Source organism: Gigantopelta aegis, chromosome 4 (genome assembly GCF_016097555.1).
Source record: "Gigantopelta aegis isolate Gae_Host chromosome 4, Gae_host_genome, whole genome shotgun sequence".
NCBI lineage: Eukaryota > Metazoa > Mollusca > Gastropoda > Neomphalida > Peltospiridae > Gigantopelta > Gigantopelta aegis.
Genome location: NC_054702.1, coordinates 73,458,248 through 73,482,480, shown reverse-complemented (window position 1 = coordinate 73,482,480; position 24,233 = coordinate 73,458,248). Strand labels below are relative to the sequence as shown.

General features: G+C 36.7%; 1 protein-coding gene across 2 annotated transcripts in view; it reads left to right on the top strand.

Moving 5' to 3' along the window:
* LOC121371074 (gamma-aminobutyric acid type B receptor subunit 1-like) overlaps window positions 1-24,233 on the top strand; it is a 113,525-nt gene that overhangs the window by 61,091 nt on the left and 28,201 nt on the right. For both annotated transcript variants that reach the window (XM_041496704.1, XM_041496703.1), the window contains 4 exons: window positions 2,475-2,811; window positions 12,913-13,068; window positions 13,520-13,612; window positions 22,912-23,059. In XM_041496704.1, the coding sequence (XP_041352638.1) occupies window positions 2,475-2,811; window positions 12,913-13,068; window positions 13,520-13,612; window positions 22,912-23,059 (734 nt within the window). The remainder of the gene's footprint in view (window positions 1-2,474; window positions 2,812-12,912; window positions 13,069-13,519; window positions 13,613-22,911; window positions 23,060-24,233) is intronic.

The following is a 24,233-nucleotide window of genomic DNA, read 5'->3' as shown; positions in this document are numbered from 1 at the left end:
GAACCTGTGATTTTATCAGATGACCCATTTTCACTGTTTGTGGTTTTGCCGAATGCTGTGGGCGCATCGAACAGATTTGTGACTAAACATTTATTCCTATTCTTTCTTTGGACGTCATACAATAAAAAATTACCTTATTTCACACGTTCTTCTATCATATTTGCTAATTAGCCAAGATGAAACGGTTGTGAAGTTTTTAATTTGACTCAGTATATATAATATAATGATATTAACAAGATTTGAAATGGATTTAGTGAAACCGTTAGAAAATTTTACCATTTTCAAGGCCATTTTTAATGTTAAGGATAATGATGGCCATGTTGGATTTTGAAAATTATTTGATTCATTAGCCATCCTTGAATTGATATAAATCGATGTAAAAATTATCCAAATCGACCAACATTTATACATATATACTGACACACAATGAAAACGCGAAAACAACTTTTCATTGCAAATAACGACAAACTATTAATGAATTGATGGATAATGTAATATGACATTAATGACTGGTATTCATGAGATACATTCACATGGAAACATGGCCAGTTATCATCAGTAATCGAGTTTCATTCGTAATCGAAAAGTTCAACCCCCCCCCCCCCCCCCCCCCCCCTATCAAGGTCAGTATCGGATGTGTCCACCATTGGCCCGTGAGCATGCGTGAAGACGACGGGGTAAGGATTGACACAAACATCTCAAATAAACCACAGGAATGTTCCTCCACTCCTCCTGCAATGCCTGTGCAAGCTCAGCGACGTTACGCGGTGGTGGCTGGCGGTGACGTACATGATGTCCTAGCTCATCCCACATGTGTTAAATTGGGTTCAAATCCGGAGAAACCGCGGGCCAGTTCATAACGGTGATACCGGCTTGTTACAGGAATGCCTGGGTAATTCTTGCAGTATGTGGACAGGCATTGTCTTGTTGAAACAGAAGGGGATCTCCTCTTCGGTGAGGGCGCAAAAATGGCTGCAGAACTGGTCTTAGAATAACGTCAACATAATGCTGGGCTGTAAGGGCATCGTGGAAAATGATGAGATCACTCCTAAAATCACAGTTGATTGCCCCCCATACCATCAGACAACCGCCGCCAAACCGATCACGTTCCCTCACATACCCGTCAGTGTACCGTTCATGGAGTCTCCTGTACACACGTGCTCTTCCATCGGAAAAGGAGACAGAGAAACGGGACTCATCTGAGAAAACAATGCTCCGGTAAAAGGCTGGTGGATGATTACTATTCTGGAGAGCAAACTAGTCTCGCAGCACGATGTCGCGGTGTCATGATGTTACCGTTGTACGTCTGCATCTCAGTCCATCCGTTCTGAGTCGACGTATGACCATCATCGGATGGATAGGCCTTCCATGACGTCATATCGTGTTGACCAGGTCGAGGTCGATCACGGACACTCCCGGTCTGTTGATGACGTTCAACAAGTCGTCCAATAGTTGATGGACGGAATCTGAAGGTCCTAGCAACTTGGCTTTGCAAAGTCCCCCCCTTGAGCCATGCCCAACGCTCGCTCCCTTTGTTCTTCTCTGAGTCGTGGCGAGGAATATGACACCGTTGCGTGACTTTTATGTGTCCACATACTGGCATTTCACGTGCATTGCATGCAGCATGATTGAGCATGTAGTGAACGCATTTCACACCATTTTGTGTGTTTCTGCTATTGTATGTGTAACGAGAACAAAACCACGATTAAAACCCAGACAAAAGTACCAATCAGTGGCTTCCTCTCATAAATTGTTATTTTAAGTTCAATAAATATATTTTTCATTAATCACAACAAAATATTGAAAATATCTGTTTTGCGTTTTCATTGTGTGTCAGTATATATAAGTAAATTTTCATGTTGACCCCCAGCAAAAAATTGGGGGGTCCGAGGGGGTCATGTTGGACACAGTTTATAAAAAAATCGGTTTGCACCCTCGAATTCCTAGGAAAAGATCCATTTGAAATCAACTTCAAACGTAAAGTAAACACTTTCCAAACAGAGAACAAATCAGAGACCGACTACTGGACAAATGGAAAACACTGCACAAATTCCACACAGGGTTATCATATTTAACAGCGAATAACAAATTTCCAGTAGCTTGTTGGCAAGGTTGTCCACCTAGGTTGTGATCGTAGATATATGTAGATATGATTTTAAGTGGCAGGGTCCCTTTTTTCCCATTTTGCCCCATGGGTATACAGAATTACTCTGCACACCACCAATCACTTTTGTATTTCTATGATGGATTAAATTCTGCAAAAACAAAACAAAACAAAACCAACAAAAAAAAGAAGAAGAAAAAGAAGAAAACATTTTTTATCAAATATTCCTACCATAAAGCATAGTTTGTATTAATTACTCGACCCTCCCCCGATAATTTGATATCACTACCAGTGATATATTTTACTTCAAGGTATAGTTTATAATAAATAATTTACGTTATTTTTATTTTTTTTTTATTTTTTTACGAAGGCCTTTAAAATCAGATTCAGTGGACCGAAGATTGTTTGGGTGCTTGTAGACGTCTTCAAAGACAGTTGGTGGAAAGTCAATGATACCGACTGTACTTACAATGAAATATTGTCGGTTGTCGGCAACTACTTCACCGTCTCTGATTTCTATACAGCTTTTGACACAGAGACGGAGAAGGATGACAATGGTATCACACTACAACAGCTTCTGATTGATTTCTATAAAAAGACTGGCAACAAAACCCCTCCGGATCCTGAATGGACGCAGGCTACATATGATGCAGTATGGGTTATTGCCCACGCACTGAATGCTACCATGGCTGACCTTCAAAATACAAGTATAACGGTTTGATAAGTATCATTTTTGTTGGCAAATCTGAAACAAACTAACTCTATTTACAACAGACTACTTAATAGTGCCAAGCACTTTATTATTAGGCCATTTTATGGTACGTATATAGTATTAAGCTCTGAGGTATATCCAGCTTTGCCCAACACCTAATCGAGAATATTGCTAAATAGATGTTTAAAATGTGCTGAGGCGTTGCTGAATATGAGCTTATCCATGGAGCTGTGTAGTACATATGGGCAGAATAATATATGTAGTTTAATTAGTTTACGTGTAAAAGTTATACCTGTCATATGCCGAAGTTTACATGTACATGTATTCCATTTTATGAAGCTTGTCGAAAAAATAATACTAAAAAATAATACTAACTGATGGCCATGCAGATTGAGGCTCATTTTGGGGATCAAGTGGCAACTACTGTACAACCAGCTAATTTTGTTATTTCTTGATAGTATACAGTATTTCCTGACTATCTCACAGGTCAAAATTACCCAGAATTCCTGTGGGGAAACATGCTCAAATGACGTTATCAAAATGGTCACCGTATTTAGTATATTTTTCAAGCTGAGTAATATTGTAGGGGCATATGTAATTTTGTGGGACTTGAATGTTATTTTTAGGAACCATCCATGATTGTAATTGTTATAGTATGTATATTACAAAAAAAGTATGGTTCCATTTTTTTTTTCTAATAAAGATCAAGGTCATGTGTACATTTTTCAAGTTCAGTACCCAAAATTGACTTATAGCATCAATGTGAGAGGTGTTTTGTCTTAGAACATGGACATGTAGTATATCGATGGGTAGCTTGTGGTGAGTATTGTACATATAAGTCAATATTATGTATGGATGTGGTATTCAGGATCATAAACCATGTTAATAACCATTTTTAATTAAATATAGTTTTAAAAAGTCTATTCTATTCTAAAAACCTCTGCGGATTTAGTTTATATTATACAACTTATATGTGCATAAATTATCTGTTTCTTTGTTATGGTGAGCACACTATATATTAACTGCCCTCAAATATCATGTGTGCATTTCAACTAAAAGGTTTCACTCAGTATTAAGATCATCATCTGACTCATCACCAACAAGGACAAATGTGTGTCTTCGATGATAAAAACATGCCATTTGCATTTTAAGACGTATCTTTGGAAATATTTTTGAAATAGTAACATTGGAGGTTTATTTGGTGATTGCTGTGGCAGCCATTGTTTTTTAAATGACCACTTTGGCTGCAATGAAAGCCGTTGTAGGTGTCATTTATTGTTATTTACACTTAATTACACAGATTTACATATATAAGTACACTACACATTTTAGTTTACTGCTTATTGACAATTTCATGTTGTTTTATTTATTAATTATTATTATTATTTTTTTTTTTTTTTTTTTTTTTTTTTGGGGGGGGGGGGAGGTTAATAGTTAACATTAAAGATTTACATAGTTTATACTAAACTAGTATGGCTTCTATTTAGTAAATAGTTCAAGGGCAAATGCACTTCTTTGGACCACCTTTGGACAAAGTGACTTACATATTTAAATTATGTTGCAAACATTCACAGGATTCATATTACACTGGTTAGTGCATATGCCCAATGCACATATTGTAGGCATGAACCTTGTAGGGCATATGAATTACATGCACCTGGAATACTTTTTGAATGGTGTGGTGGGGACCAAAGTGTGATTAGTTCGTGGTCTGTATTCGATGATAACCATCAACCAGTCAGTACCACCCATGAGAAACATGTGACCACCATTTCTCTTTTATGCTTTTTTTGTGATGCAGCCTATTCATCAAGCAATGTGTGTGGTGAAGGTGGAAGTTAATTGGCACTACGTACTAAATGTTCATAATCATCCTGGACCACCCTTTGTGTGCCAATGACAAATGGATCGAATGTATATTATGCCCATTAAGTCATAGTGAATATCACTTAATTGTGCTTCTCAGATGCCTTCATATGAATATGACAGAGCTCAGTGTAGGAGCAAATCTTAATAATATTGAATTAGTGGATATCCTAGTATATATAGGCTGATGTTGCCTCTTCAGGATTCCTTAATTGTGCTTCTCAGATGCCTTCATATGAATGTGACAGAGCTCAGTGTAGGAGCAAATCTTAATAATTTGAATTAGTGGATATCCTAGTATATATAGGCTGATGTTGCCTCTTCAGGATTCCTTTCTGAAAAACCGCTAATGTGACACATCCCCACCATCCTACAGTAGAAGGCATGTATGATTTATATTTCATGTCGGTCAAAGACTGAAGCAATCACAGAGCTTAATCATGAATCCCGTTCCAGTTTTGTTTTTCCGTTCTGCAGTTGGAAATAAAAGTAATGCTCTTTCTCCGAACATTTGAAAAGCAAACTTATTTTTGTATATACTGTAAGTATTTTTATCATTATTGCTTTCTTAAAATGAAAAAAAAAAAGGTTACTTTTGGTCCATTTGGCGACACTTAATGAATACAATGTTGATTTTTGGCAGGGTGCTTAACTTATCTGCTTTTGCTATTGACCAGGAACATGAACAGTATAATGCTTCTATAAAAGGTAGCAGTAGACCTGGAGTCATCTATGAAGATCGGCCAAAAGTTGAAAAATCTCAGACACCACGAACAGACCAAATACACGCAAAAGAGATTTCTGAGAGATATAGTCGGGACGTATGGAAAATATATTTAGAGAAAGCAGCAGATAGACGAGGCATAGAAGAGGCAATGAAGTCCACACTTTCAATGATATGATGAACAGACTTACTAAGATGGGCAATGACATATATAGTTATTAAGAAATGGCTTGTTGCTCAGATCGTTTCAAGATGAATAATCTTTTCTTACACACCTGTGTAGATCACCGTTGTGTATCAAAATTGTATACAACGTATGTTAGAGATCGTTTCTGAGAGGTCCCGTGTTATTGTAAGATGTAAAGTAACGTCATTGTAATACTAATGTCATTCAAATTAAAAATTAGCTGTATTATTACAATGCTTCACCACATTAAAATGCTCGCTTTTCATCAATTTCATTTTCCGAGTGATTGGCAAATGTTTTAGAGTGCTCTATTTTTTAAGGAAAACTGATCTGTTAGTACATTAGTGATTTGGTTATGACGTGGTATGTATACTTAAAACCAAATATCCATACGCCATGACCCAGTTAGGCTACGTTCTGTAACAACATAATTTAGTTCGTTATATTGTTTACATTTTCATTGTTTCGAGGTATGTCAGAAATAAAATACTACATTCGTGTCCATATCATGTGTCAAATACAGACACATTTTGCTTTAAGTAGGTGATGCTGTCAGTGAAGGACATTCTAAAATCCAAATATGCACAATGGACAGTTTTCTTGGTTCTGGCAAGCGCAGCAACATCTCTGAAACAATATTTTTATAGCCATGGTTTGCTTTCGATGCTGGAAACTCTTTTTGATAACTGGATGCCTATGCAGTGTCTTGAAATCTAGGAACTGGCGGGTGTCTTACATAGCCCATTTTCCTTTGGCTGCTGTGACAAAATGTTTGTGTTCATTGATTGGAGAAAGGAAACATACTGGGCCACTGGGGAGGCAATAATTAATACAGATTTCTGTGCTTTAACCAGACTAGCATCCTCAGAGCATGGAAAGTACTTTTAACCGTAATACAGCATGCCTTGCTGCCTTGCGTTGGAGTACCATAGAGCTAGAAAGTTAAAGTTTGTTTTGTTCAGCGACACCATTAGAGTACTTTATTAATCGTCGGTTATTGGATGTCAAACATGTGGTCATATAATCTAAGTGAATACCGCTATACCTTTACTTTGGTGTACCAGGCGTGGGACACTGGTTAAGACAGGAAAACCAAATAATCAGAGCTTGGGTTCAGCTACGGGTTCAGTCCTTCAACTCAAGCACCCCAGGTGAATCCACTACCAACTGAGCTAGATCCCGCCCACAGAGAGCTCGAAGTCAGTGTGGGACATTCTACCATAGGCCATTAATTACATTTATGTCACTGCAAGAAATGGTGTTGAAATGTTTCAAGGTTTTTCTATATGCGCCCCCCCCCCCCCCCCCCCCCCCACGCACACACACCCCGTCCCTACGGTCCTGCTTTTGACAGACACTAAATACCACCTTTTAATGGAAACTGCAACTTTGGTTGAATTTCACAAAATATGATATAACATCTAGTAGTTAGACTATTTCACGCCCACCCCCTTTCAGATTTCTGTTTCCACCCCTAACCACAATAAAACAAATATTGATGTTTTAGTGTAGTTTACATGGTTTCTTTTCTTTTAACATGCTACATGCCAATGTTTTAAAGACAGTATACAGTGACATTTTATTTCACTTAGCGCCTTGAACAGATTTATAGTGGTGACCTCAAAATGATTGATATTCATCAGAAAAAAATTGAACAATATTTTTTTTTCTGAATCTGTATACAATAGTGATTATAAATATCGTTGGTTCCAAACATTAACATGAAGTTCCGACGGGACCTATTTTAGCTACATATGCCCCTACACTATAAAATGATGTAGACGTTACTGATAAAAGCATCAGATTTCGTCAACAATTTGCCCAATGCCATAATTTTCAACTTATATGAATCACTTGCCCGAATTACATCATGGTGGCTAAATTGGATTTTAAATTACCTATTAGTACCAATATCTTAGCACCCATGTCACCTAGTATCGCAATTCTTTGGTCAAACCTAACATTTTTAGTGGAAAGGAATGCAGTTATATAATTACAAATATTACTAGCTAGATGTGTATAAAAGGAACGAAATATAGAGAAATATTATTGAGGAAAACAAACGTCCATTGTGCGTTACCAGCGTTTACTTTATTAGCATTGTGTTTTAAATAGTCTAAGAAGAAACTTTACAATGAAAGAAATAAATGTTTTATTTAACGACACACACAACATTATGGCATCAGAAATATGGTTAAGGGCCACAGATAATTAAAGAGGAAACCCGCCACTGGCTGTCCATGGACTACCCTTTTTGATATGCTGTCAAGTCATTCATGAGAATTTACTTGAAAATAGTTAATGTATTGTAGTCACGGCATATATTAGCGCAATTAATAATTGCAATATGCAGAGTTATATAATATTGAAGATGCTTTGATGACTTTATACGCCACTGCACAGGCATGGAATTGTTATTGAAACCATAATTATTACAGTAACAAATACATTTCATTACACTCTGGTGCAGCGCATCTGTTAACAACACATCTGTTAACGTATCTCCTCAAGACTTAAAACTACATTTAACGGTTCACTTCCATTTGGTAGTGTAATTTTAAGCAAATTCATTTATTAAGCAACCAAACATTCCGAGTAAAGATTGTACCCGAACTGTCCATTATTACGCAGGTGATGTTATGGTCTTATCTTTTAGACCAATTGCAGTCGAGAAGTAGACATAATGGGACGACACCCACTTAATTAACTGCAGCCCTTGGAGGCTACATGTAGAAAGGCTGTCTTTATCAGAAGTCCATCCCAATCATTCTAGAGTGGGTACATTGTCGTAACTTTATTCACTAGTGAGCCATATTTCAGCTTGGTAGGTAAACTGTTTGAGTGCTGCAGTCGGGAATCCTGGTGTAAATAAAATGGTTTCTATTATGTTCCCCTCGCTTGGTTGAAAATGTTCAGGTCGCTGAACTTATCATACAGAATAATTGTAAACAATTTCAGTAACTGGATATGAGGACCATCTTTATTTGCTTTGGAGTTCCATGCACACCAGACTGTCCCATCTACTTTTTTTTGAGGAAAGCAAAGTGGTGTAACAACCTCTGTAGATGTTTGAGGCAGGGCCGATGATTTCACTTTAGCCAGGATGCCTGCTTCCTTTAATACCTTTTCTTTGCTTTTCTTCTTTTGATGCTTTAAATTGCTGTTCATTATGTATGTGTCCTATACCAACGCAAGCAGTGCAATTATGGGTTTCTCACGAATGTTTGACCCCATATGTGGAATCATTACTCGACAAACACTGTAGGATCCGTGTTTCCCGGGCTCGGGTGATACCGAGATAGCTCATCTGACAGAGAACATAGGACACGGCCTTGTCAATAGTTACATACCGAAATGGAAGTACTGTGGTTTTACCATTCATCTTACCATCATCCATATAATTATGTTTATGTCAGAAGAAAACAAACAAAAGCAAAGAACGAGAAAAAAACTCCGCCCCCCCCCCCCCCCCCCCCCCTCAAAAGACGTGGTCATCATACTCATGAAATGTCAGGTTACTACTAAAACAAGGGCCTATGAAACTGGACTGATCCACCCAACAAAGAGGAACCTTTTGTATTCCACACTACCAAGATTGCCACCGTAGACCCCCACGAAAAGAAGCAAATAGCCATTACGTTTGGTACCACAGATATTCGAGCAAATGTTTGCCCAATGCCACCATGTCACTACGGGGAGTCAGGCACCACACTTTTAATTCATGTGCGGACATTATTATGAACGGCTGTACCAACTCTCATATGCGCACTGTTGACACAAATGTATATGTCATCCCAGTTGGCAAGTTCCATGATGTGTTTTCCTTGGTTAAAACAAATGTGAGAATATGGGTTGCCTGTGGTACAGGTAAATACTTTTTAAAATCATCACATCACTGGTGTATATGCCGCTCTGGGTAAAGAGTAATACTTGCCCCTGCTTATTTTCCACAGTATAACAGGATATAATACTACCTCTGTTTTCTTTGAAAACAGGTAAAAGGACCGCACGGAACTGCTACCTTGATGGGACCAGTGCCTTTACCTAACACCCGTGTATTAGCCTGATTACCATTTGTGACACCCAATAGCCGATTTGTATTTTTGTGCTGGGGTGTCGTTAAACATTCATTCATTCATTCATTCATACACCAAAGTATATGCAAATGATCCACACTCCGGCGCTTCACCGTAAGTTTGTATAATAAGACCGAAAGGAATATGTTGTACTGCCAGAATTGAACAACACTGAAAACCATTCCATCACCTTAGGATGCCAAGCTGGAATATGGTTCACCAGTGAACAGAATGAATAAACTGCATCTACTGCAGAGGGGTGGGGGCGGTCTTTTGATCAAACCACTCCTGAGTTCCTATGTGCAGTATCAAACCTGTGAACCTGAACGACTGCAGCGTTGGTACAACAGACTAAGTGAATGTGGCTCTAGATGTATACTAGTATGATACAATAAGCCCGATGGTAGTGCACTAAACTATGTGTTTGTTATTGTTAGAAGTAAAACGTTAATTAGAAACTTAATGCATGTTCTTTAGTCTATGAAATCATTAAAGCATTTTTAATTATATAAACACCTACTTATTGCAATTCAAAAATAGTATTGATCCTATACCGTGAAATGTTTTATTATTTATTTGACGGAAACACATTTTATTTACATTTATTGGCGTCAGACATGTACTTAAAGAACAGAATTTTACAGAGGAAAAAAAGGCACGCCACCCCCCCCCCCACCCCCCAAAAAGCAACAACAATCAAACAATTTGTGCTTCCCAAAGACAGGATAGCACAAACCATGGCCTTTGTTGAATCACAAATGGATCACTGGTGGTGCAAGTGATTCAACACTAATAAACTTGAGCCTTACAGATACCAGCACTCTGCATATCACAAAGTTGAGAGTCGGTTGACAGCTCATCCTAAAGTCCCATGCCTTCCAGCCACTTAAGACCTATTATGTCACGATGAAACCAGCCTGTTGACCAATGGTATATGGTTCACACATGCATGCGTGCACCGAGGCCGGTCCTCATTAAAGTGTGTTCGAATTATATAAACACCTACTCATTGCAATTCTTAATAGTAGATGATCCTATACCGTGACTATATTTTATTCTTTATTTGCAAAGAAAGTTATTATGAAGAAATTGTACCCTGTTCTTAAAGAACAGAATGATACACACACACCCACAACCCCAAAAACAAAAACGAAACCAAAAAACCCCACAAAAAACCCCTGGTTTTAAAAGTCATTTTGTATTAGTAATGAAGGCATTGTAGTAGCTATAACCAGACAGACAGCCACGGCTTAAATATAGTAAACCGCTAACAAACAGCATTATTGGCCTGGAGACAGCATATGGGTATAGGTTCTAATATACCAAATAAAAACCGGTATACGACGTTAACGTAAGGTTAACGTATATAGTTAAAAACATTAAATATGCAATTTATACGACAATTATATATTTTATGTTGACTTCATGTTTTCCAACAATATAAATCTATATACTGCAAAGACGGCCTCGCCGGCCGGATGAATAAAAACGGTCTTCCCTACACCTTGGATCCGCAGCTGAAATGTGATTTAACATTTTCCCATGTCGTGGACGAGTTTATTATTCTTGTAGGTATTATGCAAAATGATGTCAGTTAAATTCTGACATCATTCAAATTTAAAACAGTTCTGTGATTGTTTGGATCCTTTTTTATTTTATTTTATTATTGTAAAAACTTTCAAAAATACAATTGATGAAATTAGCACTAGGTTATTTCTTGTGAGTATGCAATCAAAAACTAAATATCAGGATCCAAAATATAAAGCAATGTTTTAAAAATGATTTTGCATTAATAATATACAAATCATGCGTTTGATAGCAGGGCCGGACCTAGATATGTGGAGGGTGGGGGCCACATCAATGTACCACGAGCAATTTTTGAATTTGTCCAACGCAAATGAGCCGAGGTCCAAAAGGCAGCAAAATTCGTAAGAAGGATCGGGGGCATGATCCCCACAAAATATTGAAAATAATATGCGCAAAGACGTGTTTTCTGGGCAGTTTAATGATGTATATTGTGGTGATTAATTACAGCAACAACACCAAAACAAAACAGTAATTAAAAGTGGATACTTCAAACTGGCGGAGGGGTCACAGGTGATCAAGGAAACAATAGCATGGTTTATGCGCATCAGATTAAACCAATATTAAAACTTGAAGTACTCTTTCAGTCGCGAATCCAGGTGTGTGTGAATAGGGTGGCTAGCCACCCCCTCTGTACATGGGCATTTTTCTTTAATGTCCATTCCAAACATATTTAATGAATATTATGAATTTACTTGCAGTCACTCTACTGATCGACATTTACCATTTTTAGCAAAATACATTATCATTCCGATTAAATACGTATTTGCTGACGGGTTTCTTCCTGTAGTGTGTGTATTAGTGATTGATATGGACTATTATTTTCATCAGGGTGCTCTAAAATGATCGATATAACGGTATTTAACGTGAAACATAGGATTGCTGTTGTATCTTTGACTATCGTTTGGTAGGCAGAGATTGTGCAATAGTGATATAGATTGGTCTCTGACGACAGGAGAGCATGATAACTGTCCAAATGTCCGTCTAGCTCTCTAACCGTCATAGTACTCTGGCTTCGAACTACCGTACCAGTACTACAGATAGACTAGCTGATCTGGCTGTTATCCCATGATCTGAGGTTAAAAGTAATATACCGGGTATACTGTTACTTCAGAGTTTTGTTGTTCATGAAGATGCAAATAAACCCATTCCGTCAGAAAAAATAATGTATGTTGTCAATCGTAAAACAGGTGTACAATTGAACCGAGTATGGCTTGCTTCGATAGGGACAAAATTAAATCCCTTTCTATTTTGGTGTGAATCAGGTAAATGACAAAAAATATCAGCATTATGGAATTATTAATTAGGAATTGGATGCACGAAAAATAAATTAAAAGTGTACACATTTCTCACAGATTATTGTGATAGTGAAACACATGCATTTTTATTTTATTTTATTTTTTCAATTACTTTTTTTTCTTTTTCAACTATTTTAAGAATGTGATGATTCATAAGTTGAACTAATCATGAAAACAAATCACACTTGAAAACTTCCAATTACCTTCAACTAAAGATCACATGTATGGTAAGTGTATATGGAATGTATGCAGGTTATACTAGTATACTGAGTTATGTGCAGTTTAATTAAACATTGTTCTTAGTTGTATATATGCATACTCTTTATGTTCCATGCCAGTTTTCTATCATCTTCGTTTATAGGATTTAGACTTGAAGATTTCTCCTACACCAATAGCTACATGGGCGAATTAATCAAGAACAACACGAGCAAAGTTAATTTCAATTCGATATCGGGCCATGTGTTTTTTGATAAAAATGGTGATATACAAAGACGGACCAAGATTCAACAATTTCAAGGTATAAAAAGTAGAAGACATTGCAGTTTCAGTTTAACTGTGGTATGAATGCACAACAATAATAATTACACATAAACATGCACTTGTGTATCATGTTATCAGCTCCTGAAGAAGCAACTGAAACTGCATTTTCAGCTTTACGTACCAATTGTTAAAAATAAATTATGAAAGAAATATCACCTTTCTAATTATAGTATTTGACAAACAAATGAATTCGCTGACGTTTTAATTATAACACCCCCCCCCCCCCCAAAAAAAAAAAAAAAAAAAAAAAAAAACAACAACCAAAACCCCCAACAACAATTATTACAACCTTGAACATTTTCATTGTTTATTTAGTTTTCTTGCTTGTTCGGAATTGTCTGTTGTTTTACATTAGACTTGTATTCTGTTAAGTATGTTAACCAATATTTTCTTCAACTTTTCAAGATCAAATGAATTGTCATTTTCAGATAATAAATTGGTGAGAATCGCTTGGTATGATAAACATAAAACCGGCTATAAATTCATCTGGAATAACTCTGCACCTATATTATGGCTAAAAGGTAAAGGCGTGCGTGCGTGTGCGTGTGCGTGTGCGTGTGCGTGTGTGTGTGTGTGTGTGTGTGTGTGTGTGTGTGTGTGTGTGTGTGTGTGAAAAGCTCCTCTAAACCGAACACCTTTGGTACCAAGTAAACTGTTCGGTTTAGTTTACAGGTTTACTGTGGTTTTAAGAAATATATAACCCATATACATATGTGGCCGAGAGTATAAAGCACCCACTCACAAAAACTACACAAGTTCGATCCCGATTATATTCTTTAATCCATGATGATAATATATATATATATATATATATATATATATATATATATATATATATATATGGTATGATATGGAGTGTTGGTCCAAACGTCTTTCTCTCTTGCCAGATATTCTCTCTATCTTTCACCCCAGTCACGCTGATAACATCACACGTCACACCTGGCCAATACTGGCAGACCATTACTGTCCTGGGTTCCTTAAGATAGCTCCAATGACAGTGTTTACCATATATTAATGTCCCAAGTGTCTTGGAAGGACTTCCCAAGTACCCTAAGTCTAAATAAAGAGAAATAAACTGCGGACGCCTTAGTTGTGTTTATGCATGTTTATGTTCTCGAAAACATTCATAAAATTATTAAACATGATGACATTCATGGACCTATTTTGTAAAACAAATATAATTGCTACTTTAAACGACAAATTTCTAAAAACTACTTATGTTATATTATAAACGTACATATCATGTCAGGCACTGCCATGAGCATATCAATATGCTGTTTGAAACTAAATTGCAAACCAGCTAGACTTGTTACTGTTTTAACATAGTATAATCATCTTGTTAGGAATCCCACATTATTAGGTATCTCTGTGACTCAAAGCGCTACTTACCTCTCTAATTGCCTGTTGCATTAACGTAGCTCTAAGTCTGATCAAAAGGTCTTCTTTTGATAACGTAGATCAATAAACTTTCTCATCTATGAACTGCTCGTTGGTGGTTACTGGCAAGTTATATGGGTTTCGATGTTTACCTTTTGTTGTATGTCGTGCTACATCGTTTACCAAAAGTTGATGTGGATGATCATCCTCACTAGATGATGACAGTGTATCTACTGCAACAGACTAGTCATCTCTTGCATTGTCTGACTGACCTTCAACATCCATGAAATCATCCTTCTGGTTGTATCTGACATAACTCTCTTTCATCTCTGACCTGTTCACCACCCTGGCGTTTTTATCATCTTCCAGAGGATATACTTTGTACAACATTCCATCTGAATCCAGCATTTCAGTGACTGTACAGCTGACTTCTCCAGTGGTCTTGAATCTTGTTCCTACTCTTGATGTTTCTATTCCTGAGATATACAAGATAATCAATACTTACTTTGTTATCTCTAAGCACTTCATCATGGCGAGCCTTCCTCGCCTCTGCTTGAATTCTTGTATGCTCCCTTGCCTTTTCATAGGCATAAGCTAGTTTCTCTTGATGCTTCCTGTATCCATTCTGGCAGTATCTTCTCATGCACCTCGCCATTTGTCTCCACCGAGAAGACGAACTAGAGTGTTTATCACCATCAAATTCACAGGCAAATGTCCCGGCTTACCTTCCATTTGCTCCATCACAGTGAACTGTTTGATGCAATTTCGTCATGCCACGTCTCGGTGGCAGATGGCGAGTCATAGGGATGCTTGAATCTGTGACCTCGCAGCGTGACGTCACACATCAATTCAACGTCCACAGAAACACTATATGACACTTATGGCAACGATATCAACAAAACTATATCAGTTACTGTCCCCGTATCGGCCGACCATCCGTCACACAACCCCTCGCCAAGACACATGAATCCGAACCACGCATCTGCGAAACAGGTTTCAGCCAGCAACCCTCACAGTCCGTACCATCTCTGGCAACAGAGGTGTATCAGCGAGGACAGTCCTGACGACGTCTACGCATATATGGCATCCGTGCTCCTAACTGTGTGAACTTCGCTCTGGACCCCCTCTAGTGATGTTTCTCATTTGCACATGGCAGGTGCGCCCTTTTCATGGACTATTGCTCGTTTCCATACCTTCGGATATTTCTCTTTCCATGTTATAACGTTTCATACACGGCAGTAAAAACGTATCATCAATTATCTTTGTCTTTTGTGTGTCGCAATAACGTTTGCCTTTTAGTATATAACAAGGTGGAATACAATGATCAGCTATAATACAATTGACAATGTAGGGCACTGATTTCAGCAGTAGATAATCAACAATACAAGTTACACAATAATTATATGGTCATGTGCTAGTTTCTCTTTTTAAACTGGCCGTCTGTCACAACACTGTACGTATCAACCGGTTTCTAAATGCAATACAATGGTATGATTTGACATCCATGTTCTGCGCTGGAATTAAGATGCATAATGCCATTTTACTTCATTCCTTAATCAAATCATCATCTAGTGTAAGTGCCGGGTACTCGTCCGGCACGAGTTTGACCCTCGAGTACTCCAATTAAATAGTTCAGTATTATGTTAGGTCAGATATTGTGCTCAGAGATGCATTTTAAATAATATTTCAAGTCATTAGAGTTTTGTTTCTATAAACAAAAGAAATGACAACACGCCGACGTTACCCACACCGAAACGACCTCCATCCCATGATTTTTTATTATTATTATATTTTTTTTCTTTGTAAATAATATCAGTTTGGTTGTACGAAAGAAGGAAAGTTAACGTGTTTTGGAAATAAAAAATGCAAATGCATTATGGGAGAGTTGCAAAAGTTACAATCAAGTATTTGTGCAATATTTTTAGAAATATGAACAACCCCACCTCCCCCCCCCCCCCCCCCCCCCCCCCCCCCTAAATACGGGCCTGCTGACTATTTCTGAATATACTTGGTAACATTTAATAATAGTCCATGAGCTAGGACCAAAAATTTGGCCAATTGGTACCACCTGGGGGCACGAATGGTCATAGTGATTTTTGTCAAGGTCTACATCCCTAGGGATGAAAAATTTATATAAAATCCTGGATATTAGATTTTTAGTTTTTGTATATATTTGGTGGCCATCTTGAATTTTTAAAGATAAATAATCAAAAGATCAGTTGGCAACATTTATTTTAGGATTCAGCACCCATGAACTATGTAAAATCAAATGAGTTTCCATTTTTTAAATACCAAATACCATAAAGGTTGTTATTAAGCATGTTTTATAAATATGGTCAAATCTACTACAAAAAGGTACACAATGATACATTTAGAAACTGAAAATAAACAATGTTCCACTCATTATTTTTGAGTAGAATTTTACTATGTTAATTAGGTGGGTCCAAGGTTTAAAAAAACCCAACGTCACTTTAAAAATCTTGCAATTTGTGGTGGGCTAGGCCATTTTTGGTCTTAGATAGACTGGCCTAAAGCAACAGTGACATCATTTGAAGGTTAGAGTATCACATATCACTTTTTATTTAATGCAATGTTTGCTATTTTAGTTTAGGTTTACACTTTTTTAGGGCTTTAATGTAACTTAATATATACTCTGTCAAAAAAGGAACGCATAGGCGAAATATACATTGAATTATCTCTTTAATACAAAGTGGCATAATTTCGTTATTTATGATCGTATCACAGTAAAATTTGACATGAGCATGTGAGAATGTTATTGCTATGGATTGACGGCAGTGGAGGCGTTTTCGACACCAAACAGCGTTGTACGAGGGCGCTGAAATCAGTACCTTGTGTGGCCACCACCAGCAGCAATCACTGCGCGACATCTCCTTGGCATAGACTGAATGAGTCTCTGAATCCGGGCATGTGGAATCCTATCCCATTCTTCCTGCAGTGCATGTGACAGACGCGGAAGCGTCTGAGGCTCTGTGTCACGCTGCCGTACACATCTGTCCAGTTCGTACCATAGATGTTCAATGGGGTTGAGATCTGGATATCTTGATGGCCATGGCAGCACATTAATGTTCTCATCTGTAGGAAATCCATTGTCGTATGCGATCTGGCTGAAAGAGTTCTCTCTGTCGATCCAAAATGGGAAGCATGTGACGGCGATTAATGTCATCCCGGTAGCGTACAGCTGTCAGGTTGCCTTGTACGAACACAAGTTCATTTCTGCCGTTGTATGAGATGGCTCCCCACATCGTGACACTCCCTCCAACGAATCTGTCAACTTGGGCGACGCAGTTGTTGGCAAAACGTTCATTGCAGTGTCTGTAAACACTTTGTCGTCCATCTCGTCGCTGTAGAAGGAAACATGACTCGTCGCTGAGCCATACTTGCCGCCAGTTTCCCATGTTCCACCCGTGTACATTCGTGCACCAGCGAACACGTAAATGTCGATGTTGACTTCGCAGGACGGGGCCAACATACAGTCTCCTAGCCCGGAAACCAGCTTCTCGAAGTCGGTTCCGAATGGTTTGTGCAGACACCCTTCTCAAAACAGGTATGCATCCAGCAGTGTTCGTTGCTGTGGCAATTCGGTGACACAAGTGCAGAACCCGGATGTAGCGATCTTGTGCAGCAGTTGTTATGCGAGGTCTTCCACTTCTGGGACGGTCTGGTTGATTGTATGTTGTGTATGTTTTATCAAACAATCCCAACATAGTTACACTTTCGATTCTGCCCTTCTTTGCACAGAACAAAAACATCCTGGCAGGATATTGAAAATTGTATGAGAAGTGAATTTCTTTTCTCATACAATGTTCAATATCCTGTCAGGATGTTTTTCAGAACAGTGGAACTCCAGGGATCTCTAGGAATGCCAAGCACAAAATATAGTCTCTGCCTTTTGAGCTAAAGGCAACTTACTTATATCCCTCAATTGCAACATGAGCTGCATGCAATATAGCATGCATCAGTCAACTTAAAAACATCGGATGGCATACAACCTTGGATATTGTTTTAATATTTGTTATAAAAACACTTTCACTTGGAGTATATTTGTGTATACTGCCTTCCTTCATTCTTTGACTATGAAAGTATTTAAATTGGTGATATTGGTAATCTGACTCTGAAAGGTTCTCAGTTGTTTTACAAAATATGTTGCTCTTAGTAAAGGTCCCACGATATATATCAACCACAGTATTAACATGTTTGTGTGCATGGTTTCCACCTCATAATGCTTTATGTAACATTGATTTACCACCTCTAAAAAATAACACAATCACTATGCCAAGTAAATCCCATCAACAATAGTTACAAATTTTCTGTTAGACTATCTCGTCATGTCAAATGTACCTGGAACGAGGCTCATGATATACCAATGAAAGTTAAAGGATATCTGGAAATTGTACCTTGTGCCAGCTCAGTAATGCACTCAAACAGTGATTGATCTTCAATTCATTTTCTGTCACAAATGTCTAATGTTTGAGCTATTCGTATTCTGATTTTGTCATGAGATTTATTGTTATATATAGTCACTCACCTTTGAAGGTTGCATAACATTGTTCTTCATCAAGTCAAAAGCAGTACCCACTGAAACTGCCTATGCAGTACAGATATTATCAGCAAATGCATTTAATCAACATTGAATGAAGCTTACTACCAGTACTATGGAATATATGTATAATCCCTTGAAACGTTTGGCTTTGGAAACTTTTTGTGATGACACATTGATGTTCTGCTGTATCTTTTTAGCACCAGAATTTAGCCTTAACTCTGTTGTGACCTCTAGCGTCCGGGAATATCTTTGTTCACTTTAACTTAGTGGTTTTTAGGAATGCATCCACAAATATTGTTGTCAGACATCTGCTAAAAAAAAATGTTGCCAATCTGAAATGCTTCAAACATATCAGGGTGTTCGATTGGAATCACTAACTTAATAGCCCTGAAGTGCAATTTTCAGATGAGATGCTCATAGAAGGCTAAGCAATGCATCTATGTAACTGAGGCATCAAACATTCTGAAAACTTCATTTCTGTGGAACAGACATTTGAATAAATCTTTCCAGAGATTGTTTAACTACGCTAAAACTTGGGGAAACTGTTAGGCTGTCATATGTCATTTGGCACAAGTTTTTAACCATGCTAGGTCTTTTCTTTGGTTCGCTTTTTGCCCAAATAGTAAACTGACCAGGCTGGTCTCATAAGACTTTTAGAGCTTCATAATATATTTGTACATGGTTATACATCTTAAATTTCAAGGACTCAACTAATTATGTCTTCAGCAATCATATACCTCTATACCTACGTAAAAGCCTTGAAATCACCATCATATGATGCCTATAGCATTAAAAATGATTCCATTCTTAAAATAATAATGACATAGCTGTCGTTATGTCTGTGCAAAGTGATTGATTCATCAGCACGGCAATGGTTTGTAAAGGTTGTTTTATTGTGATATGCTCTGGTTCACAATTACAAATATAATCGTCGGCTCGGAACATGATGTATTGATAGTAGGCAGGTATCTTTGAGATGGTTAATATTGAATTCTCTGGTACTCATACTGAATTCGGTCCAACTTGGAGTTTTCCATTTATCTGTGTTTGTCTGTCTTGCTAGACGCCAAATGAGGTTATTTGTTTTCAAGCAACTTTAGCTATATGTTTGGGGTTTTGTTTTATCATTAGTACAATCCATTATCAGTCAATGTGTTCCAACACATGCACCAGAAACATAAAATTTCAAATATTTGCTCCACCAGTGAATGCCACCTCCAGTCTAACAATGTTTTCCAAAGCTAGATTCGTCTGTATTAAGGTAAATGGTTGTTGAAACATACTGAAGTGCTAACTCGTGGTAACCTCTAGTTTCAGGACACATAAATTAAACTCTATCATTTGTGTTCAGCTTGAAGTATGACACACCCTAGCATGTTATTTTCAATATCTGGAATAGTTCAACACAATTATGAAGGTAGTAATGCATTAATATTAATTTTAGGAAACGTATACAGCTGAATCACATACCAGAGTATTAATGCAATTAATAAATAGGTCAACTTGAACATAATAAAAATGTGTTGTTTTGATCTTTTAAGTTGTGGAGTCAACAGTATGCCTATTTGGGTGTGGCCAAGTTATGATATGTTAATATCTTCCATGGATACAATTTTAAACAATAATACCTTTTTAGTCATGGTTATATTACAAAGATAACAATAAATACTTGATCGATATGGGTTGTAAATCAACAACGTAGACTTTTAATCGATTTTAGTCTAATGGTAGATCATTTTAATGACACCTCACCAACATATAACGCCAAATTCACTTTAAATGCAAGACCTAAGTAGTATTTAACAGCCTAATATAGATTTGTGTGCAATAAAACTCCTGAAACAGAACATTTGAAGATGTAATCCTAAACTTCAAGTGAAATTACTGTTGAGAAATGGTGGAAAATGCATAACGTAGTGTAAAACAAAAGTGTTACATGAGACCCTAACCCTCTAGGGGTGACACGATTGCTTCTATTTCTGAAATTCATATTCCATTAACGTGCTTTTCTCTAATTTTTTTATCGCCCATCCTAATAAACGTTTTATGTTTTATTTAATTACTGTTAAAGGGACATACCCTACGTTTTTAAACACTAAGGTATATATATATTTTCTTTTACTATTGTAGCCGTTTTTGATAACTGAAGTCATACTTTACTTAGATTTTATGGTTTAGATTATCAATTTCCGTACATTCGAAGTGTTTTTGGTCATCCTGGTATTTTAATATCACAAAATGCATTTCTCATAAAAACGCACGTGCGTCTGAGAAGTAACAGTTATGGAGTCGAGTGTTAGTCTATTTTTAGAGGGTATTTCACCATTTTTAAGTCACAGACTCTTTGTTTTACTCAATTGTAACGTTATCCAAATGTGTTACAGGTTTGTAGATTAACTAAACTTAGTGTTAACTTCCACAGGTTCAAACTAGGGTCTGTCCCTTTAACAATTCCATTGGAATATTGCTGTTGAAGAAATAGGGGTAGGGTTATAAAATGTTTAATTACACAGCAAATCTTGCAACAAAACTTTTTTATAGGATGTAAATAATAACTGAATGTCCAAATGAGCTTCTATTTTAATTAGAACATTTAAAGACAATATTTGAGGTGCTGGGCCTAAACTTTATGTTAAATTTGTAGTGAAAAAATAAAACTCTGTGAATTGTATTTTGTAACGTTACAGAAAAAGTTCTATATGAGACACTAATCCTGAAAGGATTTCAGTATTGGTAATATATCTGAATTCTCCAATCCATTGTCTCCCAATTCTTCAAGTTGTGTATTCTAAATGCCCTGAGAAATATTTTACAATGCTTTTAATATAGTCACCCTTTAGCAATTCTATAAGCATATACCTGTTGAGGAAATAGGTGTGGGTTATAAAATGTGTAATTACGCAGCAAATCCTGCAACAAAACTATTTATAGGATATAAATAATAACTGGATGTCCAAATGAGCTTATGTTGTAATTAGTACATTTAAAGGGAATATTTGAGGTGCTGAGACTAAACTTTGTGTTAAATTTCTACTTAAAAATAAAACTGTGTGAATTGTATTTTATAACGTTACAGAAAAAGTGTTATATGAGACCCTAATCCTGAAAGGATTTCAATATTGGTAATATATCTGAATTCTCCAGTCAATTATCTCCCAATCCTCCAAGTTTTGTATTCCTAAATGCCCTGACAAATATTTTACAATGCTTTTCTTATAGTCACCCTTTAGCAATTCCGTAAAAATGGGGGTAGGATCACAAAACAGGAAGATACGCACAGAAAGCTGTGAGTCCTGCAATGCTATCATAAATTTTCCATCACTAGGGATGTAGGTCTTGACAAAAATCACTATGAGCATTTGTCCCCCCAGATGGTACCGACCGACCCCTCTGGCTCATAGACTATTATAGTTCATTTAAATACGCATAATGCAGTGCTGATAAATATTTTAAAAGCGATTAATAAATTAATTCCTGCACGTTTTTGGCGACTTGCAGAAAATACTTTGTTTTTAAAATTCTCTTATTTTTAAAGACAAATGTGAATAGCCAAAGCAAAGCAGGTACTATATACCACTCTTCAATTTAGTGCAGTCGAAGTTGACATATTGCGTCACGTACGAGTAACATGTTGTCAAAATTTTAAAATCTAACTTTGAGATATCAAACAAATTACATTTTTCTGACCTATATTAATTCAGAATTTCGAAACTATATTTTGTACCTATGATAACCATAGATCTACCTAATTGTCTGTCTTTTCTGCAAAATCACCGCGATAAAAAAAAAAATTACATCAATGCGTTTGACAGAAATGCTGCTGAATCGTATTTTTCGAAAGTTAACAATGTCGGCATTTTTTCTTTTTCTTCCTTCTTTTAGGTACGGTGCCTAGGGATTCGTTTAAAACAGACTTCGTTCCGATTGCATTAACAGAGGGACTGTATGCCATCATGTGTGTGCTTTCTGCACTTGGGATGCTTTTGGCATTGAGTTTTCTGGTCTTCAACATCAAATTTAGAAACAGAAGGTGAGTTCTTGTATAGTCGCAAGAAACAAGCATTTTTCAATATTAACCATAATATTTAAAATACCAGTAATGTAAATATCATTTGACAATCATTATTCTGGATGTGTCGACTCGACTCCCAAGCAGCCAGACTATAATACCACCACAACCACGTGTTTAGTAAAGTCAAGATAATGAGGTAATAATTACTAAAGAACAAACTGACATCAGTCACATATTGACGTATAGAAATTCAACAAGCATTCTGAGAGTACTGCTGAAGCAGTTCCCTAACGCACAGAACAATTTTTAATACATTCTAAATTCAAGAGCCATAACTCTGTGAAAAGTTGAACTTGATGTGCAACAGTATGCGATTATTATACGAGCTTGTGTGTCGTACTGATTTTACGAAACTCGTGTCAGAAACCCGAGCGAGAGGGTGGGTAATACATGAATCCTGACACGAGTTTCGTAAAATCAATACGATTCACACGCGAGTGTAATAATTTCTTTATTATGCACATTATTCAAAATATTATTTTCGTGAATAACAAGCTAGGACCATGTCAAGTCCGGAAAAGAAACTTACCAAAAAATATCAAACGAAAGTTTTCAAGGATCCACTCCGATATTTATAGGAAGGCACGTGTTACTAACCCTTTTACTGTTGAGAGGAATACGTGGCTTTAAGGAAAGACGAACTCTTATTATAATTTTGAATGAAACTGCAATTAAATACATTTTGTGTATGACTTGTTTATTATGTGAACGAATGAACATTCTAAATCACTTAATTTACTTTTATCTGCAGTAAAAGAAATCATGGACTGTATATATTCTGTTTAAGTCTTTATACAATACATTTTACTTATTTATAGCATAGAAGTGTTTTTTAAGTTTCGTAAATAACATTTCATATTTTGAAATACTGTGTTTAAATCGCTATGTTTTGACTGGTTTCAAAATAAAAAATATTCGAATTATATTTGTACAGAAAAAAGAAACATTTAAAAAAAAAAAATGAATCACATATTGGATTTTTATTCACGTGTTTAAAACAGAATTCAAATGTTCATCAGTTTCATCATATGATACTATACACTTGTATATATTATATTTATATTGTTGGGATTTTTTACTGTGGAAATTTTTTATGAAAGTAAATTGTTTTTTGGAAGGACTAAAAGTGCAA